Source organism: Capsicum annuum, unplaced genomic scaffold, assembly GCF_002878395.1.
Source record: "Capsicum annuum cultivar UCD-10X-F1 unplaced genomic scaffold, UCD10Xv1.1 ctg1707, whole genome shotgun sequence".
Classification (NCBI taxonomy): Eukaryota; Viridiplantae; Streptophyta; class Magnoliopsida; order Solanales; family Solanaceae; genus Capsicum; species Capsicum annuum.
In genome coordinates, this window is record NW_025822707.1 from 542,787 (window position 1) to 566,447 (window position 23,661).

At 30.9% G+C, this 23,661-nt stretch overlaps 1 protein-coding gene and 2 long non-coding RNA genes across 3 annotated transcripts; 2 read left to right on the forward strand and 1 right to left on the reverse strand.

The window, feature by feature from the left end:
- Positions 1 to 2,974: 2,974 nt before the first annotated feature.
- On the reverse strand, positions 2,975 to 3,386 carry LOC107860998 (small polypeptide DEVIL 4). The gene has a single exon (XM_016706408.2). It carries the CDS (start codon positions 3,261 to 3,263, stop codon positions 3,114 to 3,116), a length of 150 nt encoding a protein of 49 aa, XP_016561894.1. The 5' UTR covers positions 3,264 to 3,386; the 3' UTR covers positions 2,975 to 3,113.
- A 5,562-nt stretch (positions 3,387 to 8,948) lies between these two features.
- LOC124890386 lies at positions 8,949 to 9,966 on the forward strand. The gene is made up of 2 exons (XR_007049138.1): positions 8,949 to 9,407; positions 9,639 to 9,966. It is a non-coding gene; the product is annotated as an uncharacterized LOC124890386 (long non-coding RNA).
- Positions 9,967 to 11,508: 1,542 nt separating this feature from the next.
- On the forward strand, positions 11,509 to 12,277 carry LOC124890387. The gene is made up of 2 exons (XR_007049139.1): positions 11,509 to 11,755; positions 11,923 to 12,277. It is a non-coding gene; the product is annotated as an uncharacterized LOC124890387 (long non-coding RNA).
- Positions 12,278 to 23,661: the final 11,384 nt, after the last annotated feature.

A 23,661-nucleotide genomic window follows, 5' to 3' on the forward strand; every position in this document is an offset into this window, starting at 1 on the left:
TTTTGTGGAATGACTTCATATCATCTTTTATAGCTTCTACCCACTCATCTCTGTGAGTATTTTGCATGGCTTTATCATAATCTCCAGGTTCTCCTATGTCTGTCAAAAGCACATACTCATTTGGAGAATATGTGTTGATTTTTGCTTCTCCCTAGAAGATCTTCTACAAGAGGTTTCAGGAACATCTAAAGTAGTTACCTGAACAGAAGTTGATTGTTGATTAACCATAACATCACTAAGCAAATCGTTTGTAGGTTCTACATCCTCTTGATCACCATCTGCATTATTATCTTGGGTTCTATTATGTGAAATAGATGTATCAGTAATAGGAACTGAAACAACATCAACTAAGCTCTCATTATTCTGAGAACTTATTTTCTCAGTTTTATCAATATCTTTAATAGTTTGGTCTTCAAAGAACACTACATTATGACTTCTAATAATATTCTTATCAACAGGATCATAAAAAGCGATACCCAAACCCATCTTAACCATAACCAGTTTTTACGTCTCATCTTTTGGAACATACACACAAGTTTTACATCCAAAGACTTTCAAGTGATCATAGAAAACATCTTTAGCAGACCAAACTCTGTTTGGAACATCACCATCCAAAGCAACTACAAGAGACAAATTGATAACATAAGCAACAATATTAAGTGCTTTTGCCTATAAAAATTAGAGGGTTACAAATATTCTCCAAATGGACACACAACAAGAGTCAAATATGAAGACGCAATAGTTACACCAACAAAGGTAATCAAGAGAAATTATTCAAAACAGAGCTATTATTCAAGACTCAAAACCATATGATGTGAACCTCTAAATTCAATCTCCACCATTTAAATCAAAACCAAGATGTTATAAACACTAAGTCAAAATTTCATCCTGATCCAACGGTGAATGAGCCAGCAAACGCGATCTGAACTTGGCTGGTTGAAGAAAAAAATTGCAGCAACTAAACTCTCTTTCTCTCTTCTTTCTTGGGTGAAAGCTCTCTAAAAAACCTCTCTTATGTGCTAATGTCTCTCAAAGACAAATACCAATGAGCATGAATAATTCTCTCTCAAATAATCCTATTTATAGATGATGGGTGGTGCTTTTCCTAAAGCCAAACCAACACAAAATAGGAATAGAAATTCGAATCTTTTTTCGAATAGGATTGGAAACCAAAAGAGAATCGGATTACGCCATGGGCCTTTGGCTGAAACATGGGCCACGGCTCAACATAATATACTAGTGCAATCTCATAAAATAGAATTTGGAAAGGGTGATGCGTACACAATTTTATCTTTATCTTGAAAAGGTAGAGAGACAGTTTCCAGTAGAACCTCTATTCACATAAAACATATAATTAAGAAATAAAAAATGTAAAGCAAATACAAGGAGCCATGGTAGAAACAATGCAACAAATAAGAAAACTAGATAATGCTCGACTATCTTCTAACCTTCTACAATAATCGTCGACCTCCATATTTTTCTATTTAGATTCATGTTCTATGTAAGCTATAGGTGTATGATATATGTCCGGTCTAATCACCCTACTCCAAGGTTTCTTTGATCTACGTCTACCTCTCCTTATACCTATTATAGTCAATCTCTCACATCTCCTCACTGAAGCACCTGTGGATCTTCTCTTCACATGTCCAAATTATCTCAACTTTGCCTCCTTATATCTCGTCCATATCACGGAGATTAAAGTTGATCGAATGGCGCTAATTAATTAGACAAGCATGAAGTTATTTTGCCATATTAATTATAGGCTTATAATTTCATTAACATAAGAGGTGAGAATTAATTTCTTCTAAAATTGAATGGTAGAAAATGCAAATATGGAGTCCAATAAGAAAGACAAAAAAATATATAGCAGCTAGCCAGGACATTCTGGTGTCATTTCACTGGGAACAAACCCACATGCCTCCTCCAATAATTTTATCTTTTTTTTCACAGAGAGTCCAACCATGCCGTGTGGATACATTTTGTAACTACCAAATATATTTCCATGATTGACAAATATTCATTATTGCAACTTATGCCCCCACTTTGTTTTTGTATACTGTTTTTTTTTTTTTTTTTTTCATTTTCAAACAAGAAACCATATTTATGCTTCTCTTAATTGTGTACGTTAATCGTCTTGTATTTAATATTTCCGATCCAAGCCAATGATGGACACAAAATTTTAAATTCATGGATGATTAATTACTCCATTTTTTATCCTAAACTTGCTACTAAAGTTGCTAATAATATTCAAAAAAAAAGAAAAAAGTGTTAGTGCTATTTTCTTTCGTCTACTTCTTTAACCCTCACACCAATTGCTAGTAGTTTCCACAAATTCGGTGCTTAATAACTTTATTTGAAATATTTTACTAATTTTCTGTATAGGCTATTTGTGTTTGGCTCAAAGAGTATGAGTGCTTAAGCGCTTGAATTCATTCTTTATATAACTTGAATTATGCATATAGATATGTATAAGAAAAAGAATAAAATGCTTACATAATTTTATTAAAGCCTTTTTTTAAAGACTTTTTCGTCTCTCCTAGAAATACCAAAAAAGTCTTAAAAAGAAAAGGCTTTCGAAAAAGGCTAAAAAACGAAAGCAAAAGGGGGTACGCCTAATTCGTCTCTCTCAAAGCACATACTCATGAATGTTGTTATGTTAGGACCAATTCAAAGAATATTAATGATATTGAAATCAAGTTAGAGCTGAGCTTGTGTATGTTGCAAACCAGAATAATGTCTCTTTTCATTATTACGTATCAAAAATAATGAGCTAGAGGAACTGGTTTATCAACTCATGGGAATATAGGAACTAATTCTAACTTCTTAGCTAGCTAAATATTTCACTTTTCTATTTGCAATTTGGAACAAAAAGGTATTAATAACTAAACAGCTGCAAACGATACCCTTCTCGAACTCGGGGTCTAAGTTGGACTTTCTCATTTTGTCACTCCGAAAATCAAGATTTAATTTCGAACCGATGGAAATCTCCGCTCTGGGCCTGCCCCTTTTGGTGGAATTTTTCATTATGTTGTGGTTCAACTGCGTGCGATAGACTTTGGCCTTCTTCGAACCACTATGTAGAAACTATAGTGCATTGACAGCCCTTTTCATTATCAATCATGCCAGCAAAGAAGCATGACTACACATCTTCTCATTATGTAAAGCCTCCCTCTTTGCTCCTTAAGAAACTTTCCGAGTTTTCGACTTGACATTTTCTTCTTTGAGCTCTCATGACTTGCACAACCAGCATTGCTCATCTTCATTTCTATAGACAATTTATTTGAATTTAAAGGTTAGGAAAAGGGTGTGGAAAAAAACTTGTTTTTCTTTTTGTGTGTGTGACTTAGCAAAGTAGTAGAGGAATGCAAATGGATTTGAAGTGGCAGAAGGTTAAGGTGTTCTTATATAGAGGATGAGTAATGTGTGTGGTCAAAGCATGCAATATTTAACAAAAAGAAAGGACATTACCAAGAAACAGGGTCCCCCGCAAGCCCCAATACATTTGGAATCTTAAGCCCTGCCCATCTCTAGTCTCTACCTTCTCAATCACCTGCCACTTCACATTCCTCTTCAGGATAGTTTTTTAATAATTTGCGTACATTTTAATTATTTTATTAAATATTTATTACCTTTTAGTCAATATAAATATCGAATAACTTCTTTCATCAACACTTAAACAAATAAAAATAAGTCACTAAGTAGTCATTTGGTAAAGAGTACAATAATAATATCAAATAAGATGTATTAGTAATACTGAGATTAGTTATTGTCATATTATTTCTTATTTATGATTTAGTTTGATTTATTATGGATAAATATGTCTTTAACCATATTTATCCATGTACGGATAATCATTGTATTATTAATATCATGATTTGCTATGTATTAATTATACATAGGCTGAAATTCTATCAAACAAAGATTAAATAATACAATGAGTAATGTAATATACATTGAGTTTTGTGATACATCTTGCCAAATGATTCCTAAGTATTTTACGATTATGTTAAGATGTAAGAGTAAATTTCATCTATTAGTTTTGCATGGGCATTTAGTTTTCCATCTATTATACAAAACTCACTTTCTTTTATTCATTACACAAAAGTCATTTTACTTTACTTCGGACATCACAAAAGTTACTATGATCGAATTTTATAATAATTTCACCGGAAAAATGATGTGATAACATTAATTAGTTCTTAATTTAATTTGAAAGAATATAATATATTATTCATATCTTGACCCATTTTATATGTGCCTAACCCAATTTTTCTTATAGATTATATAACGAAAAAATATCAATTTCTTAATAGATTAGGCCACATAGTGAAGAATATTTTCATAAAAAAAAATCGGTTGATATTTCTATGAAACGAAAATTATACTTATATATAAGGGAGGATATCAAAATTTGGTAATCCTCACAATGACACTATAATAGTTTTAATTTTCTTAAAATCCTCTAAAATTGAAACATATGTTGGTAAATTATTTTTCTCCTTTAAATTTATGACATGTAATTGATAAGATTATGATAATTTTACTCTTTTTTAAAATCCTCTAAAATTGTGACATGTGGTTGGTAAATTACTTTTCTCATCTAAAATTGTGACATGTAATTGATAAAATTATTTTTTTTCCTTTTAAAATTGTGACGTGTAATTGCTAAAATTATTTTTTCATACATTTCTTTCTTGCCTCTTGGCCTTTGCATTCGGTATATCATAATAATATAATAAACTACTCTATTTATTGAATTTTTCTTTGTGATTTTAATTATTTGACTATTCGGTTAATTCTCTTAGAATTTTTCATTATAATATTCAGTTTCTGCTAAATTACATTTTGTTTAATTAATTCAATTGATAAATATAAACATTAAATATCTAATAATTTATTTTATCTATTAAATTACTTATATTTTGTGACTTTTATTAACACAACTGTCGATAACATTATTTGATCAAATTTTAACAATACTTATTCGATGAAAAAATTAAAAAAATTTTATTTTAAAATTATCTTTAGCATGTTGATTTATCTTCAAAGAATTAAAATAATCTTCAAAAAAATAATACTATACACGTATTTCTATTTTATGTGTTTTGATGAAATTATCTTGTTTATTGCTCTTTTTCGATGCACTATTTTGACAGATGAATGCAATATTATGAAATGTTTCACAAAAATATCAATCAATTTTTTTTTAATGAAAATAATCTTCACTTGGTAGCCTGACCTATTAAGAAATTGATATTCTTCCGTTATATAATTTATAAGAAAAATTGGGTTAGACACATATAAAAAGGGTCAAGATATGAATAATATCTTATATTCTCTTAAATTAAAATTAAGAACTAATTAAGGTTGCCACATCATTTTTCTGGTGGGATTATTGTAAAATTCCATCATAGTAACTTTTGTGATGACCGAGCTAAGTAAAATGACTTTTATATAATGAATGGAAGAAAAATGACTTTTGTATAATAGACACAAAGCTAAGTGACCATACATATATATATAATTTTTTTGGGTAAGAAATATCCAATAATTTTAAAATTGAAAACATTATATATTGTAGCCTGTAGGTATATCGTCCACGGGGATACGTGATGACTTGGTCGGCCATGTAAGCTAAAAGGCTTGCAGTATATATGCACTATTTTCTTGGAAAAGCTTTGAGTTATACTTCAATAGTTACTGCAATTTAATTTCTTTATCCAGAAGGTTAGTAGGAGATTTCCACGAAGTTTCAGTTTTGCTCGTTTTAAATGCACAATTTTTTGGTTTTTCCTTCATGTCGTGCCTGAAGGAAATTTTAGACTAATTGATATAGTCATTTTTATTCGATTAGAAGGTCATGAATTCAAACTGTGGAAACAATCTTTGTATGTAAGGCTAGGTACTTCTTCAAACTTTGTGAATTGCGAAAATTTTAGTTCATCGACTTACACCTTTGTTTTTCCCTTCATGCTGGGGTTTTCCCCCTCTTATCTATTATCCATTAGATTAGCTAACATTCCATAAGTCAAAAAGTTGTTAGATTAGGCTACTGATCAAGCTGTACTATATGGTCCAATCATTAAGAATCCAATATTAAGATAAACTGGTCCAAATCTAATAAAGAGGAATTAAACTGAGATTACGAGACAAACAGTAGACAGGAAAGTCTACTAATTAATATTAAAATCACATGGTAACCTTCATTCCAACCAAGTTTAAATTAATTTGACATGTTTAGCGAGAACAGGACAATGGTTTTACCTTTCCAATTCTGTCTTTCGTTTTCTCCAATAACTTTTCCTTGACAACCTCCATTTCCAACTTATATTATATTTAAGCAATATACATAGATAATATCAAAAAAAAAAAAAAAAAACTACATTATTATCATTATAGTTAGCCTTCATTATGACACTACTAGAAATAAAGTTTTTGCCCTCGTGAATCGATGAGAAATTTGTGTTAAAAATATGATTTTTCCATCCATTTCTCTCTGAACCAACTTGGGAGAAAATATGATGGGAAACAGATTCTTATTAAAACATGGAGACACTTCCTAAATTTTTTCATGTAAAACACTATTACTATCTTTTCTTTTCTCAATAATTCTATCAAAATATACGCTGTGAATAGCCACTGAACCATTACACTAGGAAACTACTGACGTTTTAGTAGTGTGTGTGGTTTGAGGGGTCCTTTTTTGGTGTAAAGAAAATAATGTTTGGTGTAGTCAATTCTTAGTAATAATTAAGTACGGACCATAACACGACATAAGATGGTTGAAGAAAAAGAACCTAGAGAAAAGAGGAGACAATGAAGATTAAATAACACTCATGTGTTTAGGATTTTCAAGATGTTCCAAGCTGGTAGATATATAATACACTAGAAAAAGACATACTTGTACTGTATAAACGAGGACATGTTTGCACGTGATCTTCTCGTGACAGACATGGTACCCATCTTCTATTATTCAGGCAACCTTGATCTAATTTGGTTTCTTTAATTCTTTTATTATTGTCCCATGAAACTTCCTCCTTAGTCCTAATAATGTTATACACCAAATAGCCAAATATGTGACGTTACGCGCATATCTTCCTAGGAGTAATCAAAATAGATTATGAAGCAACAGCAACAAAATCTTTGTATTAATTGATATAATCCCAGACAGCTTCGAAATGTACAATCCAATGAATTATGATTACTAATGGTACCATTAGCCATTAGGACTTGAGTTCTTTGCAATTAACACTACCCAAGTTCACTTAATGATCATATACAACTTACAAGTATCAAATTATGATTTGGTATGTCTCTATTCTCCTTTTCGGGAAATCCAATTTTATTTTTAAACATCATTATTAACCAGACAGTAGAAACCAAAATACCAATAGAGTACAAACTCGCAACACTAATTTAAATTGTGATTCTTTGTGAGCATGCAATGTCTACCAAGTAAAATTTTTTCTTTCCGAAACTTAGAAATTTAAATTAGCATGCTTAACACACATATATACGGGTAATGCTGATGATTTGAAGTCACAATCTTAAGATTTAACGTGAATGAGTATTTACTATTTGAACAATTCCTGTTGTCGGCACTTAACCAATGGACTAATAAGCACTAAATTATCAAGTTCTCTTTAATTTCATTTTATATTATCTGTTTTTTTTTTTTGGTGCATATTATTTAGTATAGGGTCGTTTGGTTGGAAAAAAAAGTTATTCCGAAATTAATTATCATGGGATTAGTTATCCCGACATTAGTTATCCAGGGATAAAAATAATACTATAATAATCCCAAAATAACTAATCCAGGAACGAGTTATCCCATGCATTTTATCCCAACCAAACATGAAATAACCTCATATTAAAATTAATACTGAATTAGTTATCCCTTATGTCTCCTGACAAACGACTGATGGAGTAAATTCTTCAATCTGACATGATACAGCATCGTCTAAAGTGCATCTGCCCGACTTTTGGTTACTGAACTATCTCCTTGGAACAGATATAAACCGTTGAATTTATTCTTGTCTCTACTAATTTGTTGTATTTAATTTTCAGTGGTCCAGAAAGATTCACGGCTACATAACTTGTATTTATAAAAGCAACAGTAACTAGCTGCCAAGGTAAATTTGGAGTATAATTCTGACAGTTTGCGGCCTTGACTACAAGTTCTACTACAAGAAGAACACGTATGGGAAAATAAAGAACAAAACATAAGATAAGAAACAGAATTTCAACCAACTTCTTAATATATTTGCTCGAAAAAAAGAACAAATCATAACTGAAACAAATGCTTGTGACTAAAGATACAAATGAAAAGATTAGCATAAAGTATACATTTTATATTAAGAAAAATGCAATTTTGGAAAAAATATACTTATCATTCTATATAACTATGTGACAATTAATACTCCGAAAGAAGATTATTTTTCAATCTTTTTCCCATCCCACTCATGCCTAGAGAGAACATTTTTATCATGATGGTATTAAGGGGGTCAAGGTTGTCAAACTGCCAAGTTTAAAGGTAATCAGGATGAAAAATTGTTTATGTGTGCCGTTCAGGAAGATGTATAAATTAGTGCATCAAGTTTAGGAGGATCTCGAGGTATTCAGTCTTTCACATTATATTAATTATTCATATGAAAAAAATATTTTTCTTTCTTACAAATTATTTACATGTATATAATGGTGCAGCAAATTATTTACATTTGATTACTGAAGTATCACTTCCGTGGAACAGATAATAACAATTAAAACTCTTTTATATACACAAGTTAAAGTTACATAATTACATTAAATTTCAAATTGATAAAGTATTTACATAAATCCCAAAATAATTACAATAATCCTCTTATTTAGTAATTTCTCTCTCCTTCAAAAAAGGTAGTTTTTTCCTCCCTCTTTATACATTCAAAGAGGCTGCTTTTTCCTCTCCTTCAAAAAAGGTCACTTTTTCCTCCCTCTTATTTGGTAATTCCTCTCTCCCAAAGTATTTACATTCAAAAAAGGCCGTTTTTTCCTCCCTTTTTTTCTCTCCCATTACAAATCAGTTTATCCTCCATTATTCAATCCCTTGTTTCACGCCTAAAATCAAGCAATCATAAGAGTTTATCATTGTAAGTTTTCGAACATTAATTGAACTTATTGATTTCATTCATTCATTTTTAATTTTTTTTTTAACTTCACCAAGTCAGAAAGTTATGGACTTGTTTGAGAAAACAAAGGCAAAAAAAATGGCGACGAATTATCAGAAGCTTCAAAAAATCTCAATTGGGTCATCATCCTCATCAGTAGAGCACAACGGGGTGGAACATGCCACGGAAAATGAATCTTGTGAACAGAGCACAACGATGTTTATTCAAACGATTGAATCAACGAAATCACTTACTCAATCTTCTGTAAGAATCTAAATCCTAATTATTTGATTATTTAATGTTTGTTTATATATTCTATTTCTGAAAATGAATGATCTTGCTTCGTTTTATATTTTTTTAATATTCTTTCAAAGATTCTATTTTGTAAAATCAAATTCTTCCAATATTCTTGGATCTAACTTTATGTTTCAAAGATTCTATTTTATATGTTTCAATATTTTATCTAACTTTATGTTTATTTTTTTGTTGAAACAGGCTAGCTTTGTGGTTGCAAGATAACTGCAATTTGTACACCGAGGCTACTCAAAAGAATAAGTGATTTGCTACGATAGGAAAAAATTACTTGTCATCGTGTCCAAAGATGTAGATTTTATACATTATACATTACTTTATTTAACACACTTATGTATAATGTAAGTTTTTGTATATATAGAAGAGACTGCTTTTGTATTTAGTCGAATTATAGAATTATAATCTATGAATTTTGTATAAGGTTACATTATACATTCTGGACAAGTTTATAGATAAATAATGTATAATGTTAATATTTTATATGTATGGTGTAACATTATACATTCTTGAAGTTTTTATTTGAAAGTATAAGATATAATATATCAGGCATTATACATTAGTTATTTTGGAAGACTAATGTATAATATAAGTCTAATGATATATATTTTCAATATGTTATACATTAGAAGTTCTTATTACATTAGTTGTGTTTTATGTTGTATTTTACAGTTAAAAAATCTTATTTTTGTATAATTTTTCATTATACTTTCTGTCAAGCTTATAGGTCATACATGTTTAAAGTGAAAAATTTAGATGTATAATATGACATTATACATTACTGCAGTTTATTTTAAGGCTTATATTATACATTAGAATAAGTATAAGGGAAACTTATACATTTTAAAAATAAACTGCAGTAATGTATAATGTCATATTATACATTACTGCAGTTTATTTTTAAAATGTATAAGTTTCCCTTATACTTATTCTAATGTATAATATAAGCCTTAAAATATATATTTTAATATGTTATACATTAAAAATCCTTATAAGATGCATTTTATGCTTTATGTGGTATACTACTGTTAGAAAGTCTTATTTATGTATAAATTTTCATTATACCTTCTGTCAATATATATAGGTCATACATGTTTAATGTGAAAAATTTAGATGTGTAGTATGTTATTATACATTACTGAGTTTATTTTTTAAATGTATAAGTTGCCCTCATACATGTGAAATTGTTGTGTATTTTACTTTGATTTTTTTACGAACATTGTCAATATTCAATTCCGTCGCGATCGTAGCAATCAATTTAAAAAAAGTTAATACTTTTAGAAATAATTATTGCATCACTTTTATAGAATTGATAAATGATTTTCAACTCCCAAATTTCGAAATGACGCAACAATATGGGGATGTTCATATTTTTTTTTCGAGAATTGAAGAAAGACGAAGACGGTTTTTTTTTTCTTTCAAAAACGTCATTAAAAATTAGGAAAACTAACAGTGATGTTTAAGAGTTTTTTTGAATTTAAATTTCAGTTATTTTATTTAATCATACAAAACATAATTATAGGTAATTAATGGCTTTATTTAAGGGAATGAAATATTTTATCTGATTACTCTTTCCATAAATATAGGAGATTATGTTTTATCATCTTATCTTAAATATAGGATTAACTGTTTTATCATATATTCGTGCTATGTATGATGGGCAGTCGAATGTATGAGTATATTTGTAAAATTTGAGAGAAAAAAAACTAGAAAAATTTTATGTAATTAGTTTCAATAGGTAGAGATTTATGTTGTTTACACTAATAACAAATCGTTGTTTTTGTGGTACATTTGGACCGGACTACTGAAAGTGGGCTTCTCAAGAAAAATTGGGGCTTCCCTCTAGTATTTTAGGTGGTCCAGAAAGATTCATGGCTATGTTTGTCTTTTAAGCACACAACAGCAACTAAATGCCAATTGCCTTAAGCAAATTTGGGTTTAGATTTCTGACAATTGGATGACTTTGACCAAAATATGGCAGAAATAGACAGGAAACACACGTATGTATGGAAAAATTAAAGAAGAAAAAACAGAAGATAAGAAATCCTAGTGGAGGTCCCTGACAAGAGAGAGGACTCCCATGATTCGTCATTGTAAATGTCAGAAATTGGAGACCAAATCACGTTTTGGCATTGAAAAGGAGCTCTCGTTTATTTATCAGCTTTGCTAGTAGTAAAAGTTGTAAGAATTAAATTAAATAGCCATTTTGAAGAATTGTTTGCCACTTTTCAAATTGAGATTCCTATATAGCTCTGAGGATAAGACTTTGGGAGTGAGGATTAGAAAGTGATCCATTCGTTTTGGTGAGTTAACTTCATGTAGTTGGGATTGCGTTACAGGAGTTCCTACGGCTTCATCTAACTATATTTGGCTTCGTCTACATCCAACCAATAATTTCTTTTCAACTTTGATCCGCCTATGAATCTTGATTCACCTTTATCTATCTTATTTTTTTCTATTTGTCTTGTAGGTATCTTCTCTAACGTATAACGGAAGCTCAATTAAACAAAAGAGACCAACTTACAGAGAAAACAAAATTGGATGATAAAATGGCAAAAAGAAAAGAGAAGCACTGTTGCCAAGGATCAAACCCGAGTTACCCGCGTGACAGTCAGGAAAACTCACCACTATACTACAACAGCTTGTTATTTAACTATACGCAACGAAAATATATAATTATAGTACCAAAGATGTGTTTTCTATGTGGAAGCTGAACCGCATCAAATTCTAATGCTTGAAGTTGGATTGAGGTGACCTACTACATTTCCAAAGAGATACAGTTTAAAAAATATCATAAATCAAAAGTATTGGAGAAGCTTATTTAATGGATTCTTACTGTGTTGCTTGAACTCTTCAAAATCTACCAACTTAGGATTCTTATTATAAGTCAAATAGGTTCTACTTCTAGAGTTAATGATTTATAGAAATCATTTTGCTCAGGGGCGGATCTATTCATTGTCGTGGGGGTGGCACGCCACCACAAACTTCGAAGGAAACTCTATATATATAGATATGCTGATATAGTCAAATATTAAATATGCCACCCATAATACCAAATCACTATATACTGTAAGTGGCAAAGTGCCACTTCTGTTGCACATAAGTTGTGGGTTCGATCCCAATTTGCATCATTTGTTTTTTTAATACTGATATAGTCAAATATTAAATCTGCCACCCATAATACCAAAACACTATCTAGTGCAAGTGGCAAAGCGGCACTTTTGTTGCCCATAGGTCGTGTGTTTGATTCGGAGTTGTAGCATTTATTTTTTAAAATTATTTTCTGTAAAGCATTGTTGACTAAAACAGGGCAACACACGTATATTCTACCATTTAAATGAATTATAAATATTATATTATGATATTAGTAATATTATTGAAAGATCAAGTTTTGTCATTTTATTATTGTTTTTTTTAATTAATTGGTTGGTTAATTGTCCTATATGAATAATTTGATCAATTGAATCGATAAGTAGTGGCGGAGCCAGAAATTCAGCGAAGGATGTGCAAATTTTATTCTCAACTATGTTAAGAGTGTGCAAAATTAAATATACACTCATTATGATTAACATTTAACCTCTATTCACCACATAATTTTTTGACGAAGGATGTGCTTCTGACCACCCTTCATCAAAGGTGACTCCACCCCTGTCAATAAGTTTACTTAGCACCCAGAGAGTTCGGATCCTGAATCCGCATCTTCATTTGCTTATCTAGAATTACAGGGAGATAATTTACATCTATGTATAGAAGTCAACACATGTTGAATGACACGATGGTTAGACGAAACCCGAACGGACTTGACTGTAGAAGTGGACCTACATGGTCCAAATGAAATCAATTGAATTTCCTTTGTCAAGAAATAACTTTGTACAAATAGAATAAATATTAGTTATTTTTATATATACAAGTTATTTATATAGTCAACTTTAACTTATTTGGAATTGAGACTTAGTTGTTATTTTAATAAGAGAAAATTCTTGTGTAGTAACAAAATGATTCAAGAATTGCTTTAGATCGTAGGTTCAAATTTCTAAGTGTGGCATTCTTGATTTTTTTCATTTGGTATTAATTTTATTGCTGCGCTAATTGTCATTGCTCTGAGCGTAGATAAATTAGCATGGGATAATATGAAATAGGTGGCAAATTAAACTTCAGAAAAATCGCACCTTAATGTTTATGTATGTGCTGTTCAGATTTTAAAAGGTGTAAATGAAAAATGAATAGGTATTTTTTTGAAAAGATATCAAGAGAAAGAATGCAATTTGATTAGGCACCTTTTCGGATTGGATGGTTATGACCTTTTCAATGGGTCATGACTTTTTCGAAGAGTTGTACCTTTATGAAGGGGTGCACCTTTCTGAACCGTTGCTTCTCTTCATGAAGCAACACCTTGATGACTATAAATACCTGAATTTTTCTCAGGTAAAGGCAATTTTTTAGTGAAAAAACAATCTTCTTCTTCCAAAACTATCGTGTGATCATCAAATCGTTGAGTGTGTTCAAAGTTTCTGAAAATTTGAGTTACCGCTATTTTCAGAAAGAGAATCATTTTATCCTGGGAGAAAGATTCCATTACCTCGGGTACTTGAGGAGAATAAATTTCTTAAGGATACACCGTGCATTCGGTGGACTTGATTCTCCAATTTTCTGCTTCATTTTCTTTTTTAAAGTTGATAAACACTTCATTTTGATAGTTCGTTTGATTATTCATTTGGACTTGTATTTGAAGTTGTTGTAACTTCATTGTAGTTCTTGAAAGTTGTTCTTGAACTTTGTATTGAAGTTTAGGTAGAAATATACAGATTACCCGAAATAACAATCTTAATCAATTTATTGAAAAAAATATTTTTTTTGTGCTTGTTTGCTGAATTTTTTTCACCATTTATAAATAAAGTACATTCATAATTTGTATTGTTTGGTTTCTAGAGATTAAAGTTTGATGCTTTCTACTCTGTTTGAACTTAATAGTGATTTGAAGATGTAAAAACTTCATCACGAGTTAAAGTTCATTCAGTTGACGATTATAAGAACATAAAAATTTCATCGTTAAACTAGAAATAAGTTGGTGTTTAAAGTTTATACAACTTTATAATTAGTATTCTGACATATTAAATTGATTGTCTTTTTGTGAAAGCAAAATGAATGTTGAAAGTCATGCAAATGATGGAATGCCAAGGGTAGCAGCAATAACTCTTGCTACGACAAGTCGTACAAGTGTTGTTCCCGCAATGGCACCTGCGGAGAAACCCAAAAATTTTTTGGGAGTAGATTTCAAACTTTTGGCAGCAAAAGATGTTCTACTATTTGACGACTCTAAGTCTTCAAAGGTTTATCTCTGAAAATGTTCTAGAATTGTCCAAAGAGACACCAGACAAGGAGAGATTTATTATAATGGAGGCATGAAAATACTCGGACTTCTTATGCAAGAATTATATATTGAGTGGCCTTCTAGACAATCAGTACAATGTGTACAACGGTATGAAGACCTTGAAAGAGTTGTGGGATGCTTTGGAACGAAAATATAAAACTGAGGATGTTGGAACTAAAAAGTTCTTTGTTGGAAGATTTCTTGACTTTAAGATGATTGACAATAAGACCGTCTCTCAAGTGCAAGAATTGCAAATAATCATCCATAATCTCCTGGAAGAAGGTTTGATTGTGAATGAAGCTTTCCAAGTAGTGGCTATAATAGAAAAATTGCCACATTTGTGAAAGGATTTTAAAAACTACTTGAAGCATAAAAGGAAAGAGATGTTAGTTGAAGACCTCATTGTGAGGTTACGTATTTAAGAAGATAACAAGGTAGTTGAGAAGAGGTCAAAAGGGAATTCCGCAATCAGTGAAACTAACATTGTGGAGGACGATCTTAACAACTCAAAGAAACGAAAGAAAACATGTGGACAACAAAACAATCCTTTGAAAAAAATTCAAAGGAATCTGTTTTAAATGTGGCAAGGCTGGACATTAGTCTGTGGATTGCTGGGCTCTTAAGAAAGGTAAGAAGAAGGAACAAGCCAACATGGTCGAATTCAAAAATGACGTGGATGATGTACGTGTCATGCTTTTAGAATGCAACTTGGTGGGTAATCCTAGAGATTAATGGATTGATTCCGATGCCACCCACCATGTATGTGCTAACAAGGAGTTGTTTAACTTAAGATGAGCAGATTTATATGGCTAACTCCTCAACAACAAAGGTTGAAGGAATGGGAAAATTTTTCTTAAAAATGACATCAGGTAAAGTATTGACACTCTACAACGTCCTTCATGTACCGGAGTTGAGAAAGAACTTGATTTTTATATCATTGTTTATCAAAAATGAATTCAAATATGTATTTGTTTCTGATAAGGTTGTAATTATCAAAGGAGAAGTGTATATAGGAAAAGGTTACCTCATCTAGGGCCTGTTTAAGATCAATGTAATGACTGTTGAGATCAAGAATAGTTCTAATTCTTTTTATTTGCTTGAGTCTAATGAATTGTGCCATGAAAGGTTAGGTGTATGACCCAAATGGCCATGAGAGGCACCCACACTAATCTACTTGTGGGAGAACCATCTAATCCGAACTATTACCCAATCACTTTGTCAGTAGAAAGATGATATTATTATAAAATCAACATAATAACAATAATCCAAGACTAATCATTATTAGTGTGGAAGTCAAACAAACTACTTACTAAAATTTCCAAGATCCGAAAGTCTTCGTACAAGAACTACTAACAAAGATCATGTCTAAAAAGATATCCCAAATAAAGTAAATAAAAAATATTTCATTGTCCGAAGATGAACAAGAATAAATAAGATGACCCGTGGTAGCCTGGAGATGGAGTGCTCACCCTTGGATCAAGATCTGCTATCAAATTTTAGAGGTGAGGTCATGCCTGAGCCTCTAGAACACTTTCTGCACTCAACAAAAGAAGAGTACATGGTAGTATCAGTACACACCACTATGTACTGGTAGGTATCATAAACCAACTCAATTTAATAGCATGTACACAACATAAATCAAATAATAAGTAGACAGACATCATCACACAACAATTACTAAATGAATCAATAATACAACAATAACAGATCAAATATTGCTCATAAACAAGCCACATAACCATCAAAAGTATCAACCATACTGTAAACATCCACAGACTCAACACAAATATGTACACACATGCTATGAGACTTATTTTTGTCCAAATAGTCATGACCTGCAGGGAACAATCTATGTTCATGTATCGTATCGGTGTGGTACCCGATCCAACATATACATATCTGTACCGGTGTGGTACCCAATCCAACATAAACATATTCGTACCGGCGTGGTATCCGATCCAATATAAACATATCCATACCGACGTGCTACCGATCCAACATATACATATTCGTACCGGTGTGGTACCCGATCCAACATAAACATATCCGTACCGGCGTGGTACCCGATCTAATATTAACATATTCGTACCGGCGTGGTACCCGATTCGACATATACATGTACGTACCGGCGTGGTACCCGATCTAACATAAACATATTTGTAATGGCGTGGTACCCGATCCAATATATAAATATTCGTACCGGCGTGGTACCTGATCCAACATAAACATATTCGTACCGATGTGGTACCCGATCCAATATAAACATATTCATACCGGCGTGGTATCCGATCCAACATATAAATATCCGTACAAGCGTGGTACCCAATCCAATATAAACATATTCGTACCGACGTAGTACCCGATCCAACATAAATATATCCGTACCAGCGTGGTACCTGATCCAACATATACAAGTATTATCAATATCAAATTTACACAAACCTCACATCATACAACACAATGTTCCAAGTTTTACAAGTACACTTAAAGTCATAAGACAATTTCATCAAGTAAATTTTCAATAACCATTTACACACATAATAATTCAAAAATCAATAATTTCAAGCATATCCGAATACCAATCAACAAGTATCCAATTTAGGAGCATACATGCAATTAAGTTGAGTCTAAACTCCAATTAAACCGTAACCTACCTCAACCGAAGAATCCAAATGCAATCTAATTTGTAAGGGTCTTACCCTTCTGTAAATCTTTCGAATATTTCAAATCTGTTCAAATACGATTGTCACTAGTAAGTAAAGATTTCAATTTTATAATCAATTCTCAAACCTGACATTTATTAATCAGTTAAACCTCATATTTTCTAAATTCCAAGCCTAGCGCTAAATCTCAATTTTTCCATGTGTCATACATCAAATAATAGTTCATATAATTTACCTAGTATTAATTTTATATACCCATGAATTATAATGTGAAGAATAACCAGAAAAAGAAAGGAGAATTAACTATCAAAGCCCCTAATCACGCGACCATAACTATGTACGGAGCAATAACAGAACCATAACATTGACTATTTTACTAACTATCCTTCCTAATGATGACTTAATCATTACTACTAATTGTTAACCCTAAAGAATATTTCACATTACATGCGTGCAACAACAACGTTGCAATTTTTTTTTTAATTTTTTAATTTTCCTTCCTTTTCAACCCAACCATGAATTACTACCAATAACAACACCACATCTACATCAACCAATCACTTAAATTAAAATCATCAGTAGAGTTTTTGCAAAATTGTTACCTGGAGCAACTTCTAAAGAAATCCCTTCAAAGTGCGATGGGGAAAATTGAACTACACTAACAGTCGTGGTTTTGTTGGCCCCAATTATCCGATGTTATTATATAAATAGGATAATTAATTCCCACTTAACTTTTATTGTTATACATAGGTCTCCATAAATAATAAAATATTAACTTGGCCCATAACCATCACTAAAATAATATCTAAAATACCCAATAGATCCTCGAATATGATTCGGAACCTCAAGAAAATAAGTCAAATATGTACATTGACTAAAAAGTATATTCCAAACCTATTGAAAACACTACGATACTAATTCGGGGTCATCTTGATTGAACTTGACCATTATCAAGCTTTACTTAATTAAAACTCAATAATCTAGCTAATGACTTAAATTACTCCCGAACACCTCAAAATTTGGTACTACTCATCCCGTGAGCAATAATCCACGTACATCAACTGCGGGGAGAGCAAAAATAGAAAAGATGAGAAAATTTCACAAACGACCGGACGAGTCATTACATTAGGACATGTCAATTACAAAATTTCATAAAAACTGATTAACTTAAAAGTTTTGCAAACTTTGAATGTAGTAAATCAAAGTGTCAAACGTGTGTGGAATCAAAGTATGCTAAGCATCCGTATAAGTCCGTTGAAAGAAATTCCAATCTCTTAAACTTAATCCACATAGACATTTGTGATATTAGGTGAACACCATTTCGTGGTGGAAAAAAGTATTTTAAAACTTTTATTGATGATTGCATTAGGTACTATTATTTTATTTGCTAACTAATAAGGATGAAAAAATAGACGTGTTTAGGCAATACAAAACAGAAGTTGAAAATTAGTTAAAGAAAAAGATCAAAATAATAAGAAATGATAGGGTTACAATATGAATCTCCTTTTGCAGAGATATGTGTAGAAAATGAAATTATCCATCAAACTACTGCCTCATATTCACCCCAATCAAATTGAATTGCGGAAAGGAAGAGTCTAATATTAAATAAAATAATTAATACTTTACTCATAAGTTCTGGTTTACCGCAGAACTTGTGGGGAAAATCTATTCTTACAGCTAATGGAAGACTCAATAGCGTGCCCCATAGTAAGACACCTTCGATTTCATATGAAAAATAAAAAGAAAGGAAAACCAACTTAAAATATTTCAAAGTGTGGGAGTGTCTAGAGAAATCTAAATCCCTATGCCTAAAAGGATGAAAATAAGACCTAAGACTGTGGACTGCGTATTCATTGGATATGCTAAAAGTAGTAAAGCATGTCTTTTTTTGGTTCATTAATCCAAACATACGAATATCAATGAAAATATGATAATTATATCAGATAATGTTGAGTTCTTTGAACATATTTATCCATATGAAACTAGACATAAGCAGTTTAGTGGGGGGTCTAGAAAACCTCGAGATGAACCAAGAGAGAATGAACTTAATGATGAGAATCCAAGGTGTAGTACACGTCAAGGAACATCAACTTCTTTTAGATCAAATTTTGTGAAATTTCTTCTTGAAAATAAGCTTTAAATATTTAAAGAAGCGATGTCTTCTTCAGACACATCCTTTTGGAAAGAGGTAGTTAATAGTGAGATTGATTCAATCTTGCGCAACTACACTTGAGAGTTGGTTGATCTTCCTCTAAGAAATAAACCTCTAGGTTCTAAATGGATCTGCAAAATGAAAATGAAAGCTGATGCTACTATTGACAAATACAATGCAAGACTTGTAGTGAAAGACTTTAAACCAAAACAAGGCCTTGATTATTTTGATACATACTCGCCTGTAAAAAGAATAAATTCTATTGGGTGTTAATTACCTTGGCGACAGTATATGATATTGAAATTCATCAAATGGATATAAAAATAACTTTCCTAAATGTAGAATTGGAGGAAGAAGTTTACATGAAACAACCTGAGGATTTTGTGGTTCGTGGTATAGATAAGAAAGTGTGCAAACTTGTTAAGTTACTTTATGGACTAAAACAAACACTTAAATAGTGGCATTCAAAGTTTGACCAAACTATGTTGGCAAACAACTTAAAGATAAATGAATGTGATAAATGTGCTTACATTAAAGATACTCCAAATCTCAAGGTCATTGTTTGTTTGAATATGGATGAAATGTTGATCACTAGCAGAGACATTTTTGATATAAATACTACAAAATAAATGCTTGAGAGCAAATTTGATATAAAGGACCTAGGAGTTGAGGATATGATCTTAGGGATAAGAATCCATAAAACCGTACAAGGATTAATGTTTTCACAGTCTCATTATACTGAAAAGGTACTTGAAAAATTCAAGTATTTGGAATTAAGTATTACCAAGACTCCATTAGACATAAGGTTTGCACTTCAAAAGAATGAATGTGAGGGTGACTCACAGTTGGACTAAGCAAGAGTGTTGGAAAGATAGATGTATACCATGAATTGTATGCGATCAGATATAGCATGTGCAATTAGTAAATTGAGTCAGGACATGAGTAATCCCAATCAAACTCATTAGATGGAAATGAAAAAAGTTTTGGGATATCTAAAATATACTCAAGACTATGCTTTATATTATAACAAATATCAATCGATAATTAAAGGATATAATGATATAATGATATAAATTGAATCACCGGATCGAATGAAGTAAAATTCATGAGTGAATATGTATTTAATTTAGGTGGAAGAACAGTCTCTTGAAAATCATTCAAACAGACATGCATTGCCCGCTCTATAATGAATCTAAATTTATTGCGTTAGATAAAGCTGGTAAAGAAGCTGAATGGCTTCAGAATTTCTTGAAAGATATTTTTTATTGTCCCAAACATTTGGCATCAGTATGTATACAGTGTGATAGTCAAGCAGTGATAGATAGGGTAGGGACATGATTTACAACGGTAAATCTTGTTATATAAGACAGAGACATAATACTGTTAGAGAACTATTCTCTAGTGAAATTATCACTGTTGACTATGTAAAGTCAAAGGATAATGTGTTAGATCCACTTACAAAAGGGCTATCTAGAGAGAAAGTTGAGATATTATCAAAGAAAATGGGTTTACGACCTAAGATAAGTCGGCATGGTGGTAACTCTACCTAGCAGTCTAGAGATCCCAAGATCTAAGTTCAAGAAGATAAAACAAAGTTGTGACTGATGGTTCAATATTGTTAATATACTCAATTGATTCTCATGATGAAGACAATGTTCAGAGAACAAGGATAAGGCTTATGATTTGAAGCTCTTTAATGGTTTCTAAGTTTGACAGGTTTGACCAAATAGTTTGATCTATAAGATTAAACATTTAGGAATCAACTATGTAAGGGTGAAGTGGAAGCCGCTTCAACGAGAAAATTAGTAAAGGCCTATTCTCTACACTCTCATGAAATCAGGACGTGTTCATGCCTGAAATAAATAAAATCTTGAGAATCATAAAAGGTAAAAGACTGGTTATGTGAATTGTGTTGTTTAGGTGTATTAAAGTTCGACGGTTCAAAGATATCAAATATATCATTTGACCGAGTGCATCCGATGCATGTTCACTATGGAAAGTTCAAACGAAAACCTACTTTTCCAGATGCAATTAATCTTTACTTATTGATCACACACTTGCCCGTAAATATTTTGTTAAAACAATCATTCCCTATTCATGTGGGGGATTATTAGATTTGTATGAGGTGTGAATGGAAAATAAATAGGTGTTTTTTCTGAAAATACACCAAGAGAAAGGATGCAATTTGAATAGACACCTTTTTGGATTGGATGGTTATGACATTTCCAATGGGTTGTGACTCTTTCAAATAGTTGTACCTTTATGAAAGAGGTGCACCTTTCTGAACCATTGCTTCTCTTTATGAAGCAACACCTTGATGGCTATAAATATCTGAATTTTTTTAAGGTAAAGATAATTTTTAGAGTGGAAAAACAATCTTCTTCTTCTTCTAAAAACTCTCGTGTGATAATCAAATCGTTGAGTGTGTTTGAAGTTTCTAAAAATTTAAGCTATCGCTATTTTCAGAAAGAGAACCATTTTATCCTGGAAGGAAAGATTCCATAACCTCGGGTACTTAAGGTGAATAAATTCCTTAAGGACACATCGTGAATTCGATGGATTTGATTCTACAATTTTCTGCTTCATTTTCTTTCTTAAAGTTGATAAACACTTCATTTTGATAGTTCATTTGATCAATATTATGTATATTGAGATTGAAAATTTTGCTGCTCAAGTACTTTTGTATAATTTTGAATATCTAAATTTTAAATTTAAAATATTGAATAAATTAAGTCTATTTACCTACGAAGATTAATTAGATTAATAACAATCGATACATACTGTATTTATTCCATCATTAATACATAAATAAGAGCTTGAAAAAAAACATTGATATAGATTTATACATTTTTATATAATCTATATCAGAAGCATCTTGAAATCAAAATACAACATGAATACATTCTCTATCAATATATATCAACTTAATAACAACTGATACATTTTGTATTAATTTTTCCATTGATACACAAAATAAAAACTATCAAAAATTTGATATTTTTTACACAAATTATATATAAACATATCGATTAAATATAAAACGCATTAGTTTGACTATATTGATAGTTTGCATGAATTAATAATAGCCTAATGAAAAATAAAACATATAGTCTTATTTGTATCTTACTTATCACATCAAATGATGCAGCCTACCGCACATATGTAAAATAAGATTTTTCAGTTTTTGGATTTACATCTATATATATGACCTACTGTCTTAATTCCTTAAGAAAAATCAAAGATGTAGAGAAGATTTATAAGAGTCATGTTTTATTTTTGGAGTGAAAAAAGAGATTCAAAATATTGTGTTCTATTTTTAGAGCGAACACATGGACACCACCAATTATAGAGACCGTGCGATTAATTCAAATATTTTAATAATTTCTGTAATCCTTAGATAGATTTCACAATAATTCTCTCACATTTTGCTAGAATCATATTTGAGAGAGATTCATATCATGTTGTCTGATATATTCTATCGTGAAGGAAAGTGTCACTAGATTCGGTGAATGTGAAAAATATCATTATACATGCATCGTTAATAAGCTCCAAACTATAGTTATTTATGAAAATTCATCATATGTAACATATTTTTTCTACATGACAAACTACATATTTCAATTAGTTAAATAGTAAATGTTAAATTAAATATTAAAATAATCAGTAAATTTGATGATCTATTTATGTAATGATCTCATTAAAATATATCAAAATAATAAACTTCAAAGTGCTAATTATTCCAAAAAAAAAAAGAATGACTTCTTTGCCTAATTCAACATATGATCTCATTGATCAAATCTGAAAATCTGTATATATCCATGTATAAAGATCTTTCTTCTATCGAAAGAGCAATTTATGGCTATGTGTTTTCACATAAAAAATTACCTCTATATAAATACTGATTGTATAAAATGTATAAGAAAATCAGTTTAAATTATTGCTTAATTATCACAAATAATAGTACAAAAAAATTGAAATACCTCAAAATAATATTAGAGTTTGAGTATTATCGTATAATCAGTG